General features: G+C 62.7%; 2 protein-coding genes across 3 annotated transcripts; both read left to right on the top strand.

Annotated features, from left to right (window-relative positions):
• The first annotated feature begins 373 nt into the window (after positions 1-373).
• IRF2BP1 (interferon regulatory factor 2 binding protein 1) lies at positions 374-2,835 on the top strand. The gene is made up of 2 exons (XM_049795426.1): positions 374-474; positions 844-2,835. Exon 2 carries the CDS (start codon positions 940-942, stop codon positions 2,080-2,082), a length of 1,143 nt encoding a protein of 380 aa, XP_049651383.1. The 5' UTR covers positions 374-474; positions 844-939; the 3' UTR covers positions 2,083-2,835.
• A 100-nt stretch (positions 2,836-2,935) lies between these two features.
• On the top strand, positions 2,936-14,333 carry SYMPK (symplekin scaffold protein). 2 transcript variants are annotated; one of them, XM_049795424.1, is made up of 27 exons: positions 2,936-3,180; positions 4,648-4,758; positions 5,167-5,232; positions 5,321-5,374; positions 5,498-5,571; positions 5,838-5,964; positions 6,050-6,299; positions 6,410-6,580; positions 6,958-7,197; positions 8,262-8,416; positions 8,512-8,662; positions 9,399-9,612; positions 9,718-9,868; positions 9,956-10,191; positions 10,393-10,474; positions 10,572-10,685; positions 10,764-10,911; positions 10,980-11,140; positions 11,231-11,339; positions 11,408-11,508; positions 11,602-11,692; positions 12,330-12,431; positions 12,526-12,713; positions 13,183-13,359; positions 13,594-13,680; positions 13,793-14,026; positions 14,113-14,333. In XM_049795424.1, the coding sequence occupies exons 2-27, from the start codon at positions 4,657-4,659 to the stop codon at positions 14,272-14,274; spliced, it is 3,747 nt and encodes a 1,248-aa protein (XP_049651381.1). In that variant the 5' UTR covers positions 2,936-3,180; positions 4,648-4,656; the 3' UTR covers positions 14,275-14,333. The 2 variants fall into 2 exon arrangements, with proteins under 2 accessions (XP_049651381.1, XP_049651382.1); XM_049795425.1 differs by lacking the exon at positions 4,648-4,758 and having other exon boundaries at positions 2,944-3,180.
• Positions 14,334-14,368: the final 35 nt, after the last annotated feature.

Here is a 14,368-nt window from a genome sequence, read left to right as displayed (position 1 = left end):
CCCCCGCCCGACAGCGCGGGGGGGGGGACGTGGCCTAAGGAGGGGGAGCCCTCCGCTTCACTGGGCTGCGGGAGGGGGGCGGGGCTTCGCCCAGGGTGGTGTCTGGTGGGCGGGGTCTGTGTCAAAGGGGCGGGGCCGGAGGCGATTCAGGATCCTTCGCGCGGGCGCTGCCGCTCACGTGGGCTCTGCCCCTGATACACGCGGCCGGCGGCCACGCCCACGGCTGGTGGCCACGCCCCCTACACGGTCTAGCGGCCACGCCCTCCCCGCCCCTCGCTGTCAGCCCCGCGCGCATGCGTGCCCTCCCCCTCCCCCCGTGCGCCGGCGCACGTTCGCTTCCCGCCCCTTGCGCAGGCGCACTAGCCGCTCGCCGCCCCGCGCAGGCGCAGTGGGCGCTGCCACCTCCCCCCCCCCCCCCGGTTCCTCCCGCCGTCCCGCCGCGCTCCGGTGGCCCCTTTAAGGCGCGCGCGTCCGGTATGTAACGGGGGAGGGGGGGGGAATGTGATACACCGCTCTGTGGGGGCTGTCAGGGGTCTCGGGGAGGGGGGGGGCCTCTGAGGCGACCTTCTGGAGGGACCCTGTGAGGGGGTTGTGCTAAGTGGGGAGCCTGTGAGGGGGGGACACGACGACTCTGAGGGGACATTCGGGGGAGACCCTGTGAGGGGTCTTTGCTGGGGGGGGACGGACTTTGAGAGGATGTTCTGGGGGGCCTGAGCTGAGGTGGGACCCTCTAAAGGGACTCTGAGGGGTCTTGGCTGGGGGAGGGACTTTGAGCGGACCTTCTGGGGGGGCTGAGCTGAGGGGGGACCCTGCGAGGGGCCCCTCTGAGGGGTCTCTGCACAGAGGGCCCCACCCAGGGGTCCCCCCTGAGGAGCACCCGCTGAGAGAGAGCCCTACGGGAGGGGGCTGCACCGAGGAAAGGGTCCCGGCGGCCCTGCCATGTCGTGGCGGCGGCAGTGGTGTTACCTGTGCGACCTACCCAAAATGCCCTGGGCCGTGGTGTGGGACTTCAGTGAGGCCGTTTGCCGCGGCTGCGTCAACTTTGAAGGCGCCGACCGTATCGAACCGTTGTTGGAAGCCGCCCGTCGCCTCCGGCACAGCCATGCCGAAAGCCGGCACCGCGACTCCATGCCAATACTGTGCCTGGCCGAGGGGCTAAATCACCCCGAAGAAACGATGGCCGAGTGCCACGGGCCATCGGTGCCAGTGCCATGCCGCCCACGCAATGTCGAGTGTTTGGCAGAGTTGAGTGAAGCCATGCGCAGTCGCGCTGAGGACTGGCCGGGAAAGCCGCCGGCGGTGCGGGAACGCTTGGCCGCCCTCACTGGCTGCGCTCCCTTCAACGTCCGCTTCCGTAAGGACCACGCATTGGTGGGACGAGTCTTCGCCTTTGATGCCGCGCCCCGGCCTGGCTTCGAGTTCGAGTTGAAGCTCTTCGCTGAATACCCCTGTGGTTCTGGCAGCGTCTATGCCGGTGTGCTGGGCCTGGCAAAGCAGATGTTCCAGGATTGCCTCCGGGCACCCGGCAAAGCCATTTCCTCCGGCTACAAGTACCTGGAATATGAGAAGCGGCAGGGCAGCGGAGATTGGCGTCTGCTGGGTGAACTTTTCACCGAAGCTGTCCGCTTCTTCCGCCACCCACCGGCACCTGAAGCCTTGCCACAGCAGTATCCGCTGCCTCCGCCGATGCCACTGCCACGTCGACGTCGCAAAGCTTCACCAGAACCAGATGAACCACCACTGCACCGGCAGCACCCGCTGGGTGAAACTTCACCCGATGAACCACCTGGCGTTCGTCGCCCAGCGGAGGATTTGACGTCGCCGACATTGTCTTGCGGTTTGTGCCAGCAACGGTTGGAGGACACACATTTCGTGCAGTGCCCCTCGGTGCCAGCGCATCGGTTCTGTTTCCCCTGTGCCCGTCGTGCCATCCGGGCACGGGGTGCTGGTGGGGAGGTGCACTGTCCCAGCGGGGGCCGATGTCCCCTGGCTGGATCTGGCCTCCCCTGGGCCTTCATGCAGGGTGAGATTGCCGCCATTTTGGCCGGGGATGTCCGTGTCAAGAGGGAGAGGGACCCCTGAGGGACCCTCCACCCCCCCGATTGATCCCCGACCCCACCAAGTGACCCCTGATCCCACTAAGGGACCTAGGACCCCCCTGACGGACCCCCAACCCTACCGAGGGACCCAGGACCCCCAAAGGGCCCCCCAACCCCCCCAGGGGACCCTTAACCCTGCTGAAGGACGTGGGACCCCCCCAAAGGACCTCTGACACTGTGGAGGGTCTCCCATCTCCCCCAAGGGAACCCTAACTGTGCTGACAGACCCTTGACCCCGCTGACAGACCCAGGACCCCCCAAGGGACCCCAGACCCCCCAAAGCACACTCAATCCCTCTGAGGGACCCCCAGCCCTGCTGAGGAACTCCTGACCCTGCCGAGGGACCTGGGATCCCCCCAAGGGACCCCCAACTCTGTTGAGGGACCCTCAGCCCCACCAAGGGACCTGGGACCTCCCCCGGAGAACACCTGCCCCCCTCCCCCCCGAGGGACCCCTGACCCCACCAAGGGACCCGGGACCCCACCAAGGGACACTCAGCCCCTCCTGAGGAACCCCTGATCCTGCTGAGGGACCCAGGACCCCCCAAAGGGGGGGTTCCCCTGCCCCCCCGCAGGGGCCCCCCCCCCCTCAGCACCGTGCCTCGGTTTCCCCACAGGCATTGTTTTGGGAGGCCCTACCATACCCCCCCTCCCCCCCCCGGGTAGGGGTTGACAAGTGCCTGTCCCTTGGGGGGTGGGGTGAGGGTCCCCGAAGCTCTGTTGGGGTTTTTTGGGGCGGGGGGGGGCGGCTTTTTGGTCAATAAAGCGACGTTTGTTTTGGGGGGGGTTTGGTTAAGCCGCGACTTTGCTGGGGGGAGGGGGAGGGGTGAGGGAAGGGGGCCGGGCTGGCGGCGCGGGGGCGGGGCAAGTGCGCGCGCCTCAAGTCACGGCACGGGGTCGCGCGCCACCCGGGTGCGCCCTTCCCACCCTCTCCCGCCGCGAGGCTGTGGAGCCAGTGGAGGAAGGGGGCGTGGCCGAGCCGACGATTTCCGGCGGGAACCTCCAGCCGCGCTGGCGTCACAGGCAGGGCGGGACTGCGCGGGCGCAGGGAGTTGCGGAGGCAGTCGAGCGCGCGGGCGGTGGTGAGGGGGATGGGGGGGCTCGGTAGGGGCTTGGGGGGGGGGGGGTCTGCGGGGCTTTGTAGGGGTCTGCGGGGCTGGGGGGGCTCTATAGGGGTCTGGGGGTTCCATAGGGGCTGGGGCGGGCGGGGCCCAGGGCTGTGGGCCTCTATAGGGGGTGGAGGCCTTGTAGGGCTTGGAGCGGGGGGGTATAGACTCCTATAGGGGAGGGGGGGGGGCTCTACAGGGCCCTGCGGGGTGGGTGGGGGCGGGGTACTCCGGGATGGTGGGGGCAGGGGGCTATAGGCTCCTATAAGGGTGTGGGGGCTTGCGGGAGGGCGCTCTGTAAGGGCCTGGGCGGTGTGACGGCCGTATAGGGTGTATATGGGCACGGTTTGTGAAGATGAGGTGCTATAGGGAGGTGGGGGCACTGTAGGGGTGGGGGTTATAGGGCCCTGGGCAGCGTGTGGGGGTGGGAAGGGTTGTGGGGGAAATGGGGCTCTATAGGACTTGGGAGGATGTATGAGGGGAGGGCTTTCTATAGGGTGCTGGGGTGGGGGGAGCTCTGTAGGGACTGGGACTATGTGGGAATGGGGTTCTATAGGGTGCATGTGATGGCAGGCGCTGCCTAGGGGTGTGGGTTAACACTGACTTGGGGGGGACGTATGGGACATAACTGGGGGGGGTATAGGACACCCTGGGGCTGTATAGGGTACTCCAGGGGCAGCTGGAGTATCCCAGGGGCCATATAGGGGGTCCCAGGGGCTGTATGGGTCAGCTCTGGGCCACATAGAACACCCTGGGGCCATATAGGGCACTGCAGAAGCTGTATGGGGCATCTCAGCCATATAGAGCATCCTGGGGCTGTATAGGATATCCCAGGTGCTGTACAGGGTGTCTCTGGGCCATATAGAGCATCCAGGGGCTGTATAGGGTATCCTAGGAGGTGTACAGAGCCCCACTGGGCTGTATGGAGCATCTTGGGATTGTACAGGGCATCGCAGGGGCTGTATAGGGTGTTTCTGGGCCATGTAGAGCATCTGGGGGCCATATAGGGTACTCCAGGATCTGTATGGGGCATGTCTGTGCTGTATAGAGCATCTGGAGGCCATATAGGGTATCCGAGGGGTTGTATGGGGTGTCTCTGGGCCATATAGAGCATCCTGGAGCTGTATAGGGTATCCCAGGGGCTGCGTGGGGCGTCTTTGGACTGTATGGGCATTGCAGGGGCTGTGTGGGGTTTCTCTGGGCCGTATAGAGTATCTGGGGGCTGTATACGGTACCCAAGGGCCTGTATGGGACATCCCTGGGCCATATGGAGCATCCTCGGGCAGTATAGGGTACCCCAAGGACTGTCTTTGGGCCCTATAGAGCACCGGGGGGGGTCATGGGGGGGGTATTTGGGACAACCCGGGGGCCATAGGGAGCACCTAGGAGCTGTATAGGAGCACCCTGGGGCCCTATAGTGTGTGATGCAGTTGTACCCCCCAGGACAGAGCCATGGCGGGGCCGGCTGAAGGCCCCAGCCCCCGCATGAGCGTGGCCTCCCAGTTCTTCAGCGAGGAAGAGTGCGGTAGCGATGGCATGAGCACTTCCGAGCGGGTGGGGCCTGGATCCACTGGGGGGGGGGGGGGGGGCGCTGGGATCGGCGAAGGGGGGGAGATCTGGGATCCAATGGGGGGTGTCCCTGGGATCAGGGAAAGGGGGGAGATCCGGGATCTGCTCGGGGGGTCCCTGGGACTGGGGAGGCACCAGGATCCCTGGGATCCAGTGGGATGGAGGGGTAAAGGTCCTGGGATCCTGTGGGGTGGAGCAGCAAGATCTCTGGGATATGGGGCGGGGGGAGGACAGGGTCCCGGGGATCCAGTGGCAGGGGGTTGGACAGGGTGTCCAGGCTCTAGGGAAGCATGGGTGAATCCCCTGGGGGGGGTGGGGGGTGAGGGTGGAACAACACACAAGACACACCTCCTCCCCAGTGTCCCCTCCCCAGGACTGTGTTGGTCTCCGCAGGTGGTGGATCTCCTCAATCAGGCGGCTTTGATCACCAACGATTCCAAGATCAACATCCTCAAGCAGGTGAGCTGGTGGCCGCATCCTGCACCCGCTGGCTGGGTGCTCCCCCCTGCCATGTCCTCGCATCCCCACTGTGACCCTCTGTCCCCAGGTGCAGGAGCTGATCATCAACAAGGACCCAACGCTGCTGGACAACTTCTTGGATGTGAGTGGGGATGGATCCGGTGGGCGGTCTGGGACAGATCCAGAGGGGTGCGGGATGGATCCAGCCCAGTGCTGAGCCCCCTCCCACCTCCCCTCCCCTCACTGTGTCATGTCACCCCCCCAGGAGATCATCGCCTTCCAGGCTGACAAGTCCATTGAGGTGCGGAAGTTCGTGGTGGGTTTCATCGAGGAGGCCTGGTAAGGGGAGGCTCAGCACCCACTTTTGTGGGGTGGGTGTCACCCTGCAGGGGCAGTGGGTGTGTGGTGCTGAGCACCTGCTTTCAGGCCCTGGGGACACCCAGCACCATCCTCTGGGGATGGATGGGCCCCATTATGGCTTTTGGGGATGCAGGCAGGAGAAGACAGGGGTGCTGAGGACCCAACTTCTCCTGGGGTGCCATCTTGTGGGTGGAGGAGCACCCATTTGTGTGTCCCCCTACCCATTTGTACGTCCCCCCCACCAGCAAACGGGACATTGAGCTGCTGCTGAAGCTCATCGCCAACCTCAACATGCTGCTCAAGGATGAGAACGTCAACGTGGTGAAGAAGGCCATCCTCACCATGACCCAACTCTACAAGGTGGCTTTGCAGGTGAGAGATCCCTTGAGTGCTGGAAAGTGGCACCCATGGGTGCTGGGGGATCCACCGGTGAGATTTAATCCCTCCCTGCCTACAGTGGATGGTGAAATCGAAGGTGATCAGCGAGTTACAGGAAGCTTGCTGGGAGATGATGGCGGCCATGGCCAGCGACATCATCCTCCTCCTCGACTCAGATAATGACGGCATCCGCACCCACGCCATCAAGTTTGTGGAGGGACTCATCATCACCCTGTCACCCCGCATGGCCGACTCTGATGTCCCCAAACGTCACGAGAACGACATCAGCCTCGAGCGCATCCCCAAAGACCACCCTTATATCAAATACAGTGAGGCTGGTTGGCGCAGGGTGGTGGGATCCCTTCCGAGAGGTGGAGGGGGATGGGGATGACATGGGGATGGTGACACCCAGCTGAGTGTCCCCTCTCTGTCCCCGCAGACGTGCTGTGGGAGGAAGGCAAAGCTGCCCTGGAGCAGCTCCTCAAGTTCATGGTGCACCCAGCAATCTCCAGCATCAACCTGACAGCTGCACTGGGTTCCCTGGCCACCATCGCCCGCCAGCGCCCCATGTTCATGGCTGAGGTCATCCAAGCCTACGAGACCCTTCACGGTAAATGTCACCTTGGCGGTTGTCACTGTTGCCCATGGAAACAGAGAGTTTTCAGGTGCTATTTGGTCCCTGCAGTACTCATGGGATGTGATGGGGTGGGGGAGTCCTGGATCTTCAAAGTCCCCGCAGCTACCTCCAGTGGGGCTGGGGACCCGAATGTCTTCAGTCCCGATTCCTGAGCACCCACTTTCTATCATGACTGAGGACCCAGGCTCACCTGCACCCTCTTGAAGGCAGCGGACCCTGATGTCACCCAAACCACAGTGTCCCATGTCCCCGTGGACCTGGATGTCCCATGTCCCCAACACCACCCAAACCACCGTGTCCCATGTCCCCAGGTGTCCCTAACACAGTGTTGTCCCCTGCAAACTTTGCAGCCAACCTGCCCCCCACCCTGGCCAAGTCACAGGTGAGCAGCGTCCGTAAGAACCTGAAGCTGCACCTACTCAGCGTCCTGCGGCACCCGTCCTCGGGGGACTTCCAGCCCCAGATCACCACCCTCCTCGTCGACCTGGGCACCCAACAGGCTGAGATCGCCCGCAGCATGCCCAGCCCCCGCGACTCCCGCAAACGAACCCGCGATGAGCCCGACACCACCCTCAAGAAGATGAAGATCGGTGAGAGCTGGGCTGTTGGTTTTGTCCCTTTTTTCGTAGCACTGCCCAGCCTCGGGGGCCTTTCCACCACCCTCTGGGGCATTAAATGCCCCTCAGGGTCCTCTCGGTGCCCCTCAGGTCCTTCCAGTCCTTCCTGGGGTCTCCCCAGTCCTCTCCTGGTGACACTGGGGGTGAGCGGTGGCACAGCACACCCTCAGGGTCTTCCCAGACCCCCAAGGTCCTCCCAGGGCACCCAGGGTTCTCCCAGTGCCCTTCTGGGGGCCCTCTAGTTCTACCCAGTGCCCCTCAGGGTCCTCCCAGTGCCTTTGTGGGCACACTGGGGATGGGTGGTGGCATTAAATGCCTCTCAGGGTCCTTACAGTCCTTCCTGGGGTCCTCCCAGTCCTCTCCTGGTCACACTGGAGGTGAGTGGTAGCACGGCACGCTCTCAAAGGGTCCTCCCAGTGCTCTCCTGGGGACAGGGTGGTGGCATTGCAACTCTGCAAGGTCCTCCCAGTGCTACCCAGGGTCCTCACAGTCCTTGCTGGGGACAGACAGTGGTACTAGGTACCCTTGGAGTCGTCCCAGTGCCACCCAGGGTCCCCCCCAGTGCCCTCCTGGGGACAGGCAGTGGCATTAGATGCCCCCCAGGTTCTCCCAGTGCCCATGAGGGTCCTCCCAGTGCCCTCCTGGGGACATTGGGGACAGGTGGTAGCATTACAACCCCCTCAAGGTCCTCCCAGTGCCTTCCTGGGGACAAGCGGTGGCATTAAATGCTTCTCAGGTCCTCCTGGTGCCACCTGGGGTCTTCCCAATGCCCCTCAGGGTTTTCCCAGTCCCTTCCTGGTCACACTGGGGGTGGGCGGTAACTTTAAACGCCCCTAAGGTACTCCCAGTGCTGTCCTGGGGATGGGTGATGGCATTAAACACCCCCCAAGTCCTCCCAGTCCTCTCTTGGGGTCTTCCCAGTGCTCTCCTGGGGACCATCGGTGGCACGACAGCCCCCCACTCCCCGAGTCCTCCCACTCCCTCTTTGGGGTCCCCACTTCCCAGTGGTGACCAATCAAATCCCCCCATCCTGGCAGAACCCCCCCTGGGTGAGGATGATGAGGACAAAGACCTGGAGCCGACGACGGTGACTGCACCCAAAGCGACTGGCCAGACCAACGTCCCCTCGGACACAGACATCACCGCCGAGTTCTTGCAGCCACTCCTCACCCCGGAAAACGTCGCCAACCTGGTCAGGAACGCGATGCTGATGGAGGATGGGGGGGATTTTGGCGCTTTGAGGTGTGTGGGGGGGGTCTAACCGAGTGTCCTCCCCATTTTTCACAGGTGCTGATCAGCATGGTGTACCTCCCTGAGGCCATGCCCGCGTCCTTCCAGGCCACCTACACCCCTGTGGAGTCAGCCGGCACTGAGGCGCAGATCAAACACCTCTCCCGGCTCATGGCCACCCAGATGACAGCAGCAGGACTTGGCCCCGGTGAGCAGGGACTGGCAGTCGGGTGCGCGTGTCCCTTTTTGGATTTTTCCTCCCGTGGCACAGCAACTTTTTGGGGTGCTCACCCACCCGCCCTTCCCCATTTGTCATGGGTGAGTAGAATGCACCTCGCTTGAAAGAGATTTATTGAGGTACAGGAAGAATTGGAGGGAGTTGGGTGGAATTTAACAATGTTTAACGGAGATTTGGCAAGGTTTGATGGCAAGTTTAGGCTTATTAATGACTGCACGGAAGAAACACGTGTCAGAAAACTTAAGAGTCAGGTCAGAATTAAGTAGTTGGTTGCTAGTTAGCAGTATACGAAAGAAAGATTTATTAAGGTACAATAAGAATTTGAGAGAATTTGGTGGAGTTGTAATGATGTTTAAAGGTGGTTTGGCAAGGCTCATTACATTTCATGATGAGGTTCTCCCCTTTTACCGCACGGAAGAAACATGTGACGGAAAACTGAGTTAAGACTTGAGTTAGAATTAAGTAGTTGGCTGCTAGTTAGTAGTATAGACAAGTTAATCTTCAGCTCAGCTCCAGTATCTTGTTTTTTATTTTGGTTATCTTGCATTTTTGGGTTTCCTAACCACCGTTTGAAATATTTTTTTGACACCTCTGACGTGTGAGCTGGGAGTTTTCCTGCTCCGTAAGTTCACCCCAAGACCAGCAAGTTGTTCCTTAACCCAAACCGAGGTACAGCGAGGAGTCAATATCCCTCATGCAATTTCAGGTGTGGAGCAGACAAAACACCTGAAGGAGGAACCAAAAGAGGAGAAGGCGGCCAAGCCGGAGAGCGTGGTGATCAAGCGGCGGCTGTCGGCACTGGCCCAGGGCCAGGCCATCTCCGTGTTGGGTGCCCAAGGTTCGGCCGCCAATCTGCTAGAGGAGGAAGCCCCCCAAACCAAACGTCGCCCTGAGCCCATCATCCCAGCCACACAGCCCCGGTGAGGGACCCCCCCCCTCCTGATTCGCCACCCCCACAGGGGAGCACCCATGGGTGCTGACAGACCCTTTCTTCCCCACCTCCCCAACCCTTTTCCTCCTCCAAGGCTGGCAGGCGCTGGTGGCCGTAAGAAGGTTTTCCGTCTGGCTGACGTCCTCAAGCCGCTGAGCGACGCGCAGATGGAGAAGCTGAAGCTGAGCGCTGTCAAACGCATCCTGCGCGCCGAGCGTGCCGTCGCCTGCAGTGGGGCCGCCCAGGTATGCCCGACATTCCCCCTCCCAGCTTTGGGGTGATATCCCCCCCTTTCCAAAACCTCACCCAGACCCTCTTGCTTCCCCTGGCAGGCTCGCGTGAAGATCTTGGCCTCGCTGGTGACGCAGTTCGAGGTGCCACTGAAGAGCGAGGTGCTGGCCTTCGTCCTTGATGACATCCGCGGACGCTTGGACCTGGCTTTTGCCTGGCTGTTCCAGGAGTACAACGCGTACCTGAGCCGATACCCTGCCGGCAGCCTGGAGCGCTATGATGAGTGTCTCATTGGGCTCCTCGCCGGTCTCCAGGAGAAGCCTGACCAAAAGGACGGGTAGGAATGGTGCTGCCAGGGACGGGACGGTGCCACCAGCCGCTTCACCAGGCTCCAGAGAGCCAGCACAGCAAGAGCTGCAGCTCTTGGGCCACAAACATCCCTCCAGATGGTCCGTGGGGTTGCCCACCTGTGTCCCTCATCCCAGTGGCGTCCCCCTCCGGTGACAGCTCCACCCTGATGACGTCTGTTTCCCGGCAGGATTTTCACCAAAGTGGTGCTGGAGGCGCCGCTGATCACCGAGAGTGCGCTGGAAGTCATCCGCAAGTACTGCGAGGACGAGGTGGGGACCCGCAGGGTTGGGAATATGTGAGGCTTGGGAACACAGGGACAAGCCCCGACGTCCCTCACTGTTGTCATTCCCCCCCCAACCCTGGCAGAGCCGGACCTACCTAGGCATGTCCACGCTGCGTGACCTTATCTTCAAGCGGCCATCACGGCAATTCCAGTACCTCCACGTCCTGCTGGACCTCAGCTCCCATGAGAAGGACAAGGTACAGGCACGGGGCTTGGTGCCCCAGGGGACACCCCCGTCCCCGTGCCAGTGACATGTGGCCACCCCCCCCCCGTAGGTACGCCAGCAGGCCCTCCTCTTCATCAAGCGCATGTACGAGAAGGACCAGTTGCGGGAGTACGTGGAGAAGTTTGCCCTCAACTACCTGCAGCTTTTGGTGCACCCCAACCCACCCTCGGTCCTCTTCGGGGCTGACAAAGACACAGGTGAGTTTTGGGGAGGGGGGTGGCACCCATCAGTCCCCAGGGCTCCAGTGACATTGTGTGTGACGCAGAGGTGGCGGCACCATGGACGGAGGAGACCATCAAGCAATGCCTCTACCTCTACCTGGCATTGCTGCCCCACAACCACAAGCTCATCCATGAGTTGGCTTCCGTCTACACTGAGGCCATTGCTGACATCAAGCGCACCGTCCTGCGGGTCATCGAGCAGCCGGTGAGGCTCGCGGCGGACAGGGGTGACATTGAGGGGACATGGGACAGTGGATGGGGTGGCCCGGTGATACCAGTGGTGGCTCTCCTGTAGATCCGTGGGATGGGGATGAATTCACCTGAGCTACTGCTGCTGGTGGAGAATTGTCCCAAGGGAGCTGAGACGCTGGTGACGCGCTGCCTGCACAGCTTGACGGACAAAGGTAGGGGATGGAGGGGACGCGGTGGGGTGGCGTGTGCCTGGTGGTGACGTGCCACCTCCTCCTGGCAGTGCCTCCCTCGCCCGAGCTGGTGAAGAGGGTCCGCGACCTCTATCACAAGCGGCTGCCGGATGTGAGGTTCCTCATCCCCGTCCTCAACGGGCTGGAGAAGGTCAGAGTGTCCCCTCCTCCCCTGGTATCCCCTCGTGTCCCCTCCCCATGTGTCACCTCCCCTGATGTCCCCCTGCTGCTGTTTTGGGTGCAGAAAGAGGTGATCCAGGCGCTGCCCAAACTCATCAAGCTCAACCCCATCGTGGTCAAGGAGGTCTTCAACCGTCTGCTGGGGACACAGCACGGTAGGGGATGGGGACAGCCCCGGGACATGTGGCAGCTCTGGGGTGGGACACGGAGCTTGGCAACTCGCTAGAGACAGTGCCAGTACCTGCTGTGGGGACATGGGACCTCACTGGGGTGGGACATGAGATGTCCCCATAGTGGAACACCGTGGGATATCCCTGGGAGCAGTCCCAGTGCTCACTGTGGGGACATGGGACCTCCAGGGGATGGGACACAGGACCTCCAGGGGATGGGACACCAAGGGGCATCCCTGGGGACAGTCCCAGTGCTTGCCGTGGGGACATGGGACCTCCCTGGTGTGGGACACCATGAGACATGCCTGGGGACCATCCCAGTGCCTGCTGTGGGGACAAGGGACCTTCTGAAGGTGGGACATGGGCCCTCCCTGGGGTGGAACACCATGGGACAGCCATGGGGGCAGTCCCAGTGCCTTCTCTGGGCATACGGGCCAATGCTGGGGTGGGACGATGGAACATGGCATCTCCCTGGGAAGAGCTGCAGGAGCACAAGGTGACCCCAGGGACAAGCCCTCACCTCTGGCGCCACCACGGGATGGGCCACTGGCCCTGCCACCTGAACCCCATCCCCACCCTGACTGCCCGAGGAACAAGGCCACCCGGTATTGTCCTCTTGCAGGTGATGGTGCCTCAGCTGTGTCCCCACTGAACCCGGGAGAGCTGCTCATCGCTCTGCACAACATCGACTCTTCCAAGTGCGACATGAAGTCCATCATCAAGGGTACAACGCGGACAGGGACAAAGAGGGGGGGTTTGGGGACACGGCAAAGGAGATGACACTTTTTTTTTTTTTTTTTTGTCCCTTTTTGGTGCAGCCACCAACCTGTGCTTCGCCGAGCGAAACGTGTACACCTCAGAGGTGCTGGCAGTGGTGATGCAGCAGCTGATGGAGCAGAACCCATTGCCCATGTTGTTGATGCGAACCGTCATCCAGGCCCTCACCATGTACCCCCGCCTGGGTGGCTTCGTCATGAACATCCTCTCCCGGCTCATCATGAAGCAGGTCTGTCTGTCTGTTTGGTTGTCTGTCTGTCCAGGTGTTGCCATCTAGAGGGGGGTTGGTGGTCCTGGGGTTGGGTTGCTGGGGGTGAGGGGTTGTTCTGATTCTGGGGGTGGGAGGTTGGGTGGTTGGTTGTGGAGGGGGGTTGGGTTAGGTTACGCTGTCCGTCTGTCCTGTCCTGTTGTTCTGGGTGTCTGTCCCTCTGGGTGTCTGTCTGCCCTGTCCTGCCATCCCTGGGTGCCTTGGAGTGGGTGTCTGTCCCTCTGGGTGTCTGTCAGTCCTGTCCCTCTGTCCCTGGGTGTCTGTCCCTCCTGTCCCTCTCTCCCTTGGCGTCCCCATGTCTGTCTGTCCCCATGCCCACTGTCCCCCCTGCCCACAGCCAGCCACTCCTCCCCCTGCTCCCTCTGCCTCCCAAGGCTGAGGGGACCCCTCCCCAGGCCTCCCCTAACCCCCCATGTGTTCCCCCCTCCAGGTGTGGAAGTACCCCAAAGTCTGGGAAGGTTTCATCAAGTGCTGCCAGCGCACGAAGCCCCAGTCTTTCCAGGTGGTGCTCCAGCTGCCCCCCCCACAGTTGGCCGCCATCTTCGACAAGTGCCCCGAACTGCGCGAGCCCCTCCTCAGCCACGTCCGGGCCCTCACACCCCACCAGGTGACACCCCCACCCCAGGGTGGTGGGGGAGGATACAACACCCCCCAGTATGCACTGGGGTGGGGGTGGGGGGGTTGGTGTAACACCCCCCCCCCCCCCAGTGAGGAGGACCCCCACCCATGCATGCTTGGTGTGACTCCGAGCATGCCTGGGGGGGGTTGGCATGACTCTGAGCATGCAGCCTGTCTGTGTCCACTGTCCCCCTGCCCTGACCCTATGCCCCCCTCCCCACAGCAAGCCCACATCCCGCTCTCCACCATGGCCATCCTGGAGGCCTCCACCCGCCATGAGCCCGACGCCCGGGAGGGGCCGCCTGGAGAGGTGGGAGTGCAGACGGGGTGGGGGGGGGGAGTCAGGGTGCCCCCAGACCACCCCCAGTGGGCCTCAGGCTCCCCCTCACCCTCTCTATCTGCCCCCCCACCCCAACCCCCAGGAGAAGCCCCTGAAGCGGCCAAGCGAGGAAGAGGCGAAGGGAAAGGCCCTGCCCTCAGCCACGGGGGGGGGTCCCACCGTGGGGGCACCCCCATCTGAGGCACCCTCTGACCTGGGGGGGGCAGACCTCGAGCCCCCCTCCATCTTCATCAGCGTTACTGAGGATGAGGAGAGCTCGAGGGAGGCTGCATCTCCCCCTGATGCCACCCTTGATACCCCGACAGCCCCCCCCAAGGTATGCAGCCACCCCCCCAGCATCCTGTGTGCCCCCTCTTGGGGGGGGGGGGGGGCATCTCTAACCCTACCCCTTTTTCTATCCAGGACCCACCCACCAGCACGGACCCCCCCCAAGCAGTGCCACCCCCAGTCGAGGCAGCCCCCAGCAGCCCCCCCTCCTCGGAACCACCACCCCCCGGCACCCAGAGCCCTGAGGTGCCCCCTGGGGGGGCCCCGGATCCTCCCCCTGGCCCGACAGAGGGCTGAGGTGGAGGGGGCAGTGGGTGCTACTCCTCCAACCCTTGGGGTGCTGTGCTTAATAAAGGCATAGGAACAGCCTGGGGCTGTGTCTGCTTGTGGG

Source organism: Accipiter gentilis, chromosome Z (assembly GCF_929443795.1).
Source record: "Accipiter gentilis chromosome Z, bAccGen1.1, whole genome shotgun sequence".
In the NCBI taxonomy this organism is placed as follows: Eukaryota; Metazoa; Chordata; class Aves; order Accipitriformes; family Accipitridae; genus Astur; species Astur gentilis.
This window is presented reverse-complemented; position numbering and strand designations above follow the sequence as displayed.

Excerpts from the sequence above, each read along its gene's own strand:
- IRF2BP1 (XM_049795426.1), top strand. The coding sequence starts at position 940 with ATGTCGTGGCGGCGGCAGTGGTGTTACCTGTGCGACCTACCCAAAATG.
- SYMPK (XM_049795424.1), top strand. The coding sequence starts at position 4,657 with ATGGCGGGGCCGGCTGAAGGCCCCAGCCCCCGCATGAGCGTGGCCTCC. Across the intron at positions 12,714-13,182 it reads CCCGGCTCATCATGAAGCAG|GTGTGGAAGTACCCCAAAGT; the intron begins GTCTGTCTGTCT and ends TCCCCCCTCCAG. Across the intron at positions 14,027-14,112 it reads CCCCGACAGCCCCCCCCAAG|GACCCACCCACCAGCACGGA; the intron begins GTATGCAGCCAC and ends TTTTCTATCCAG.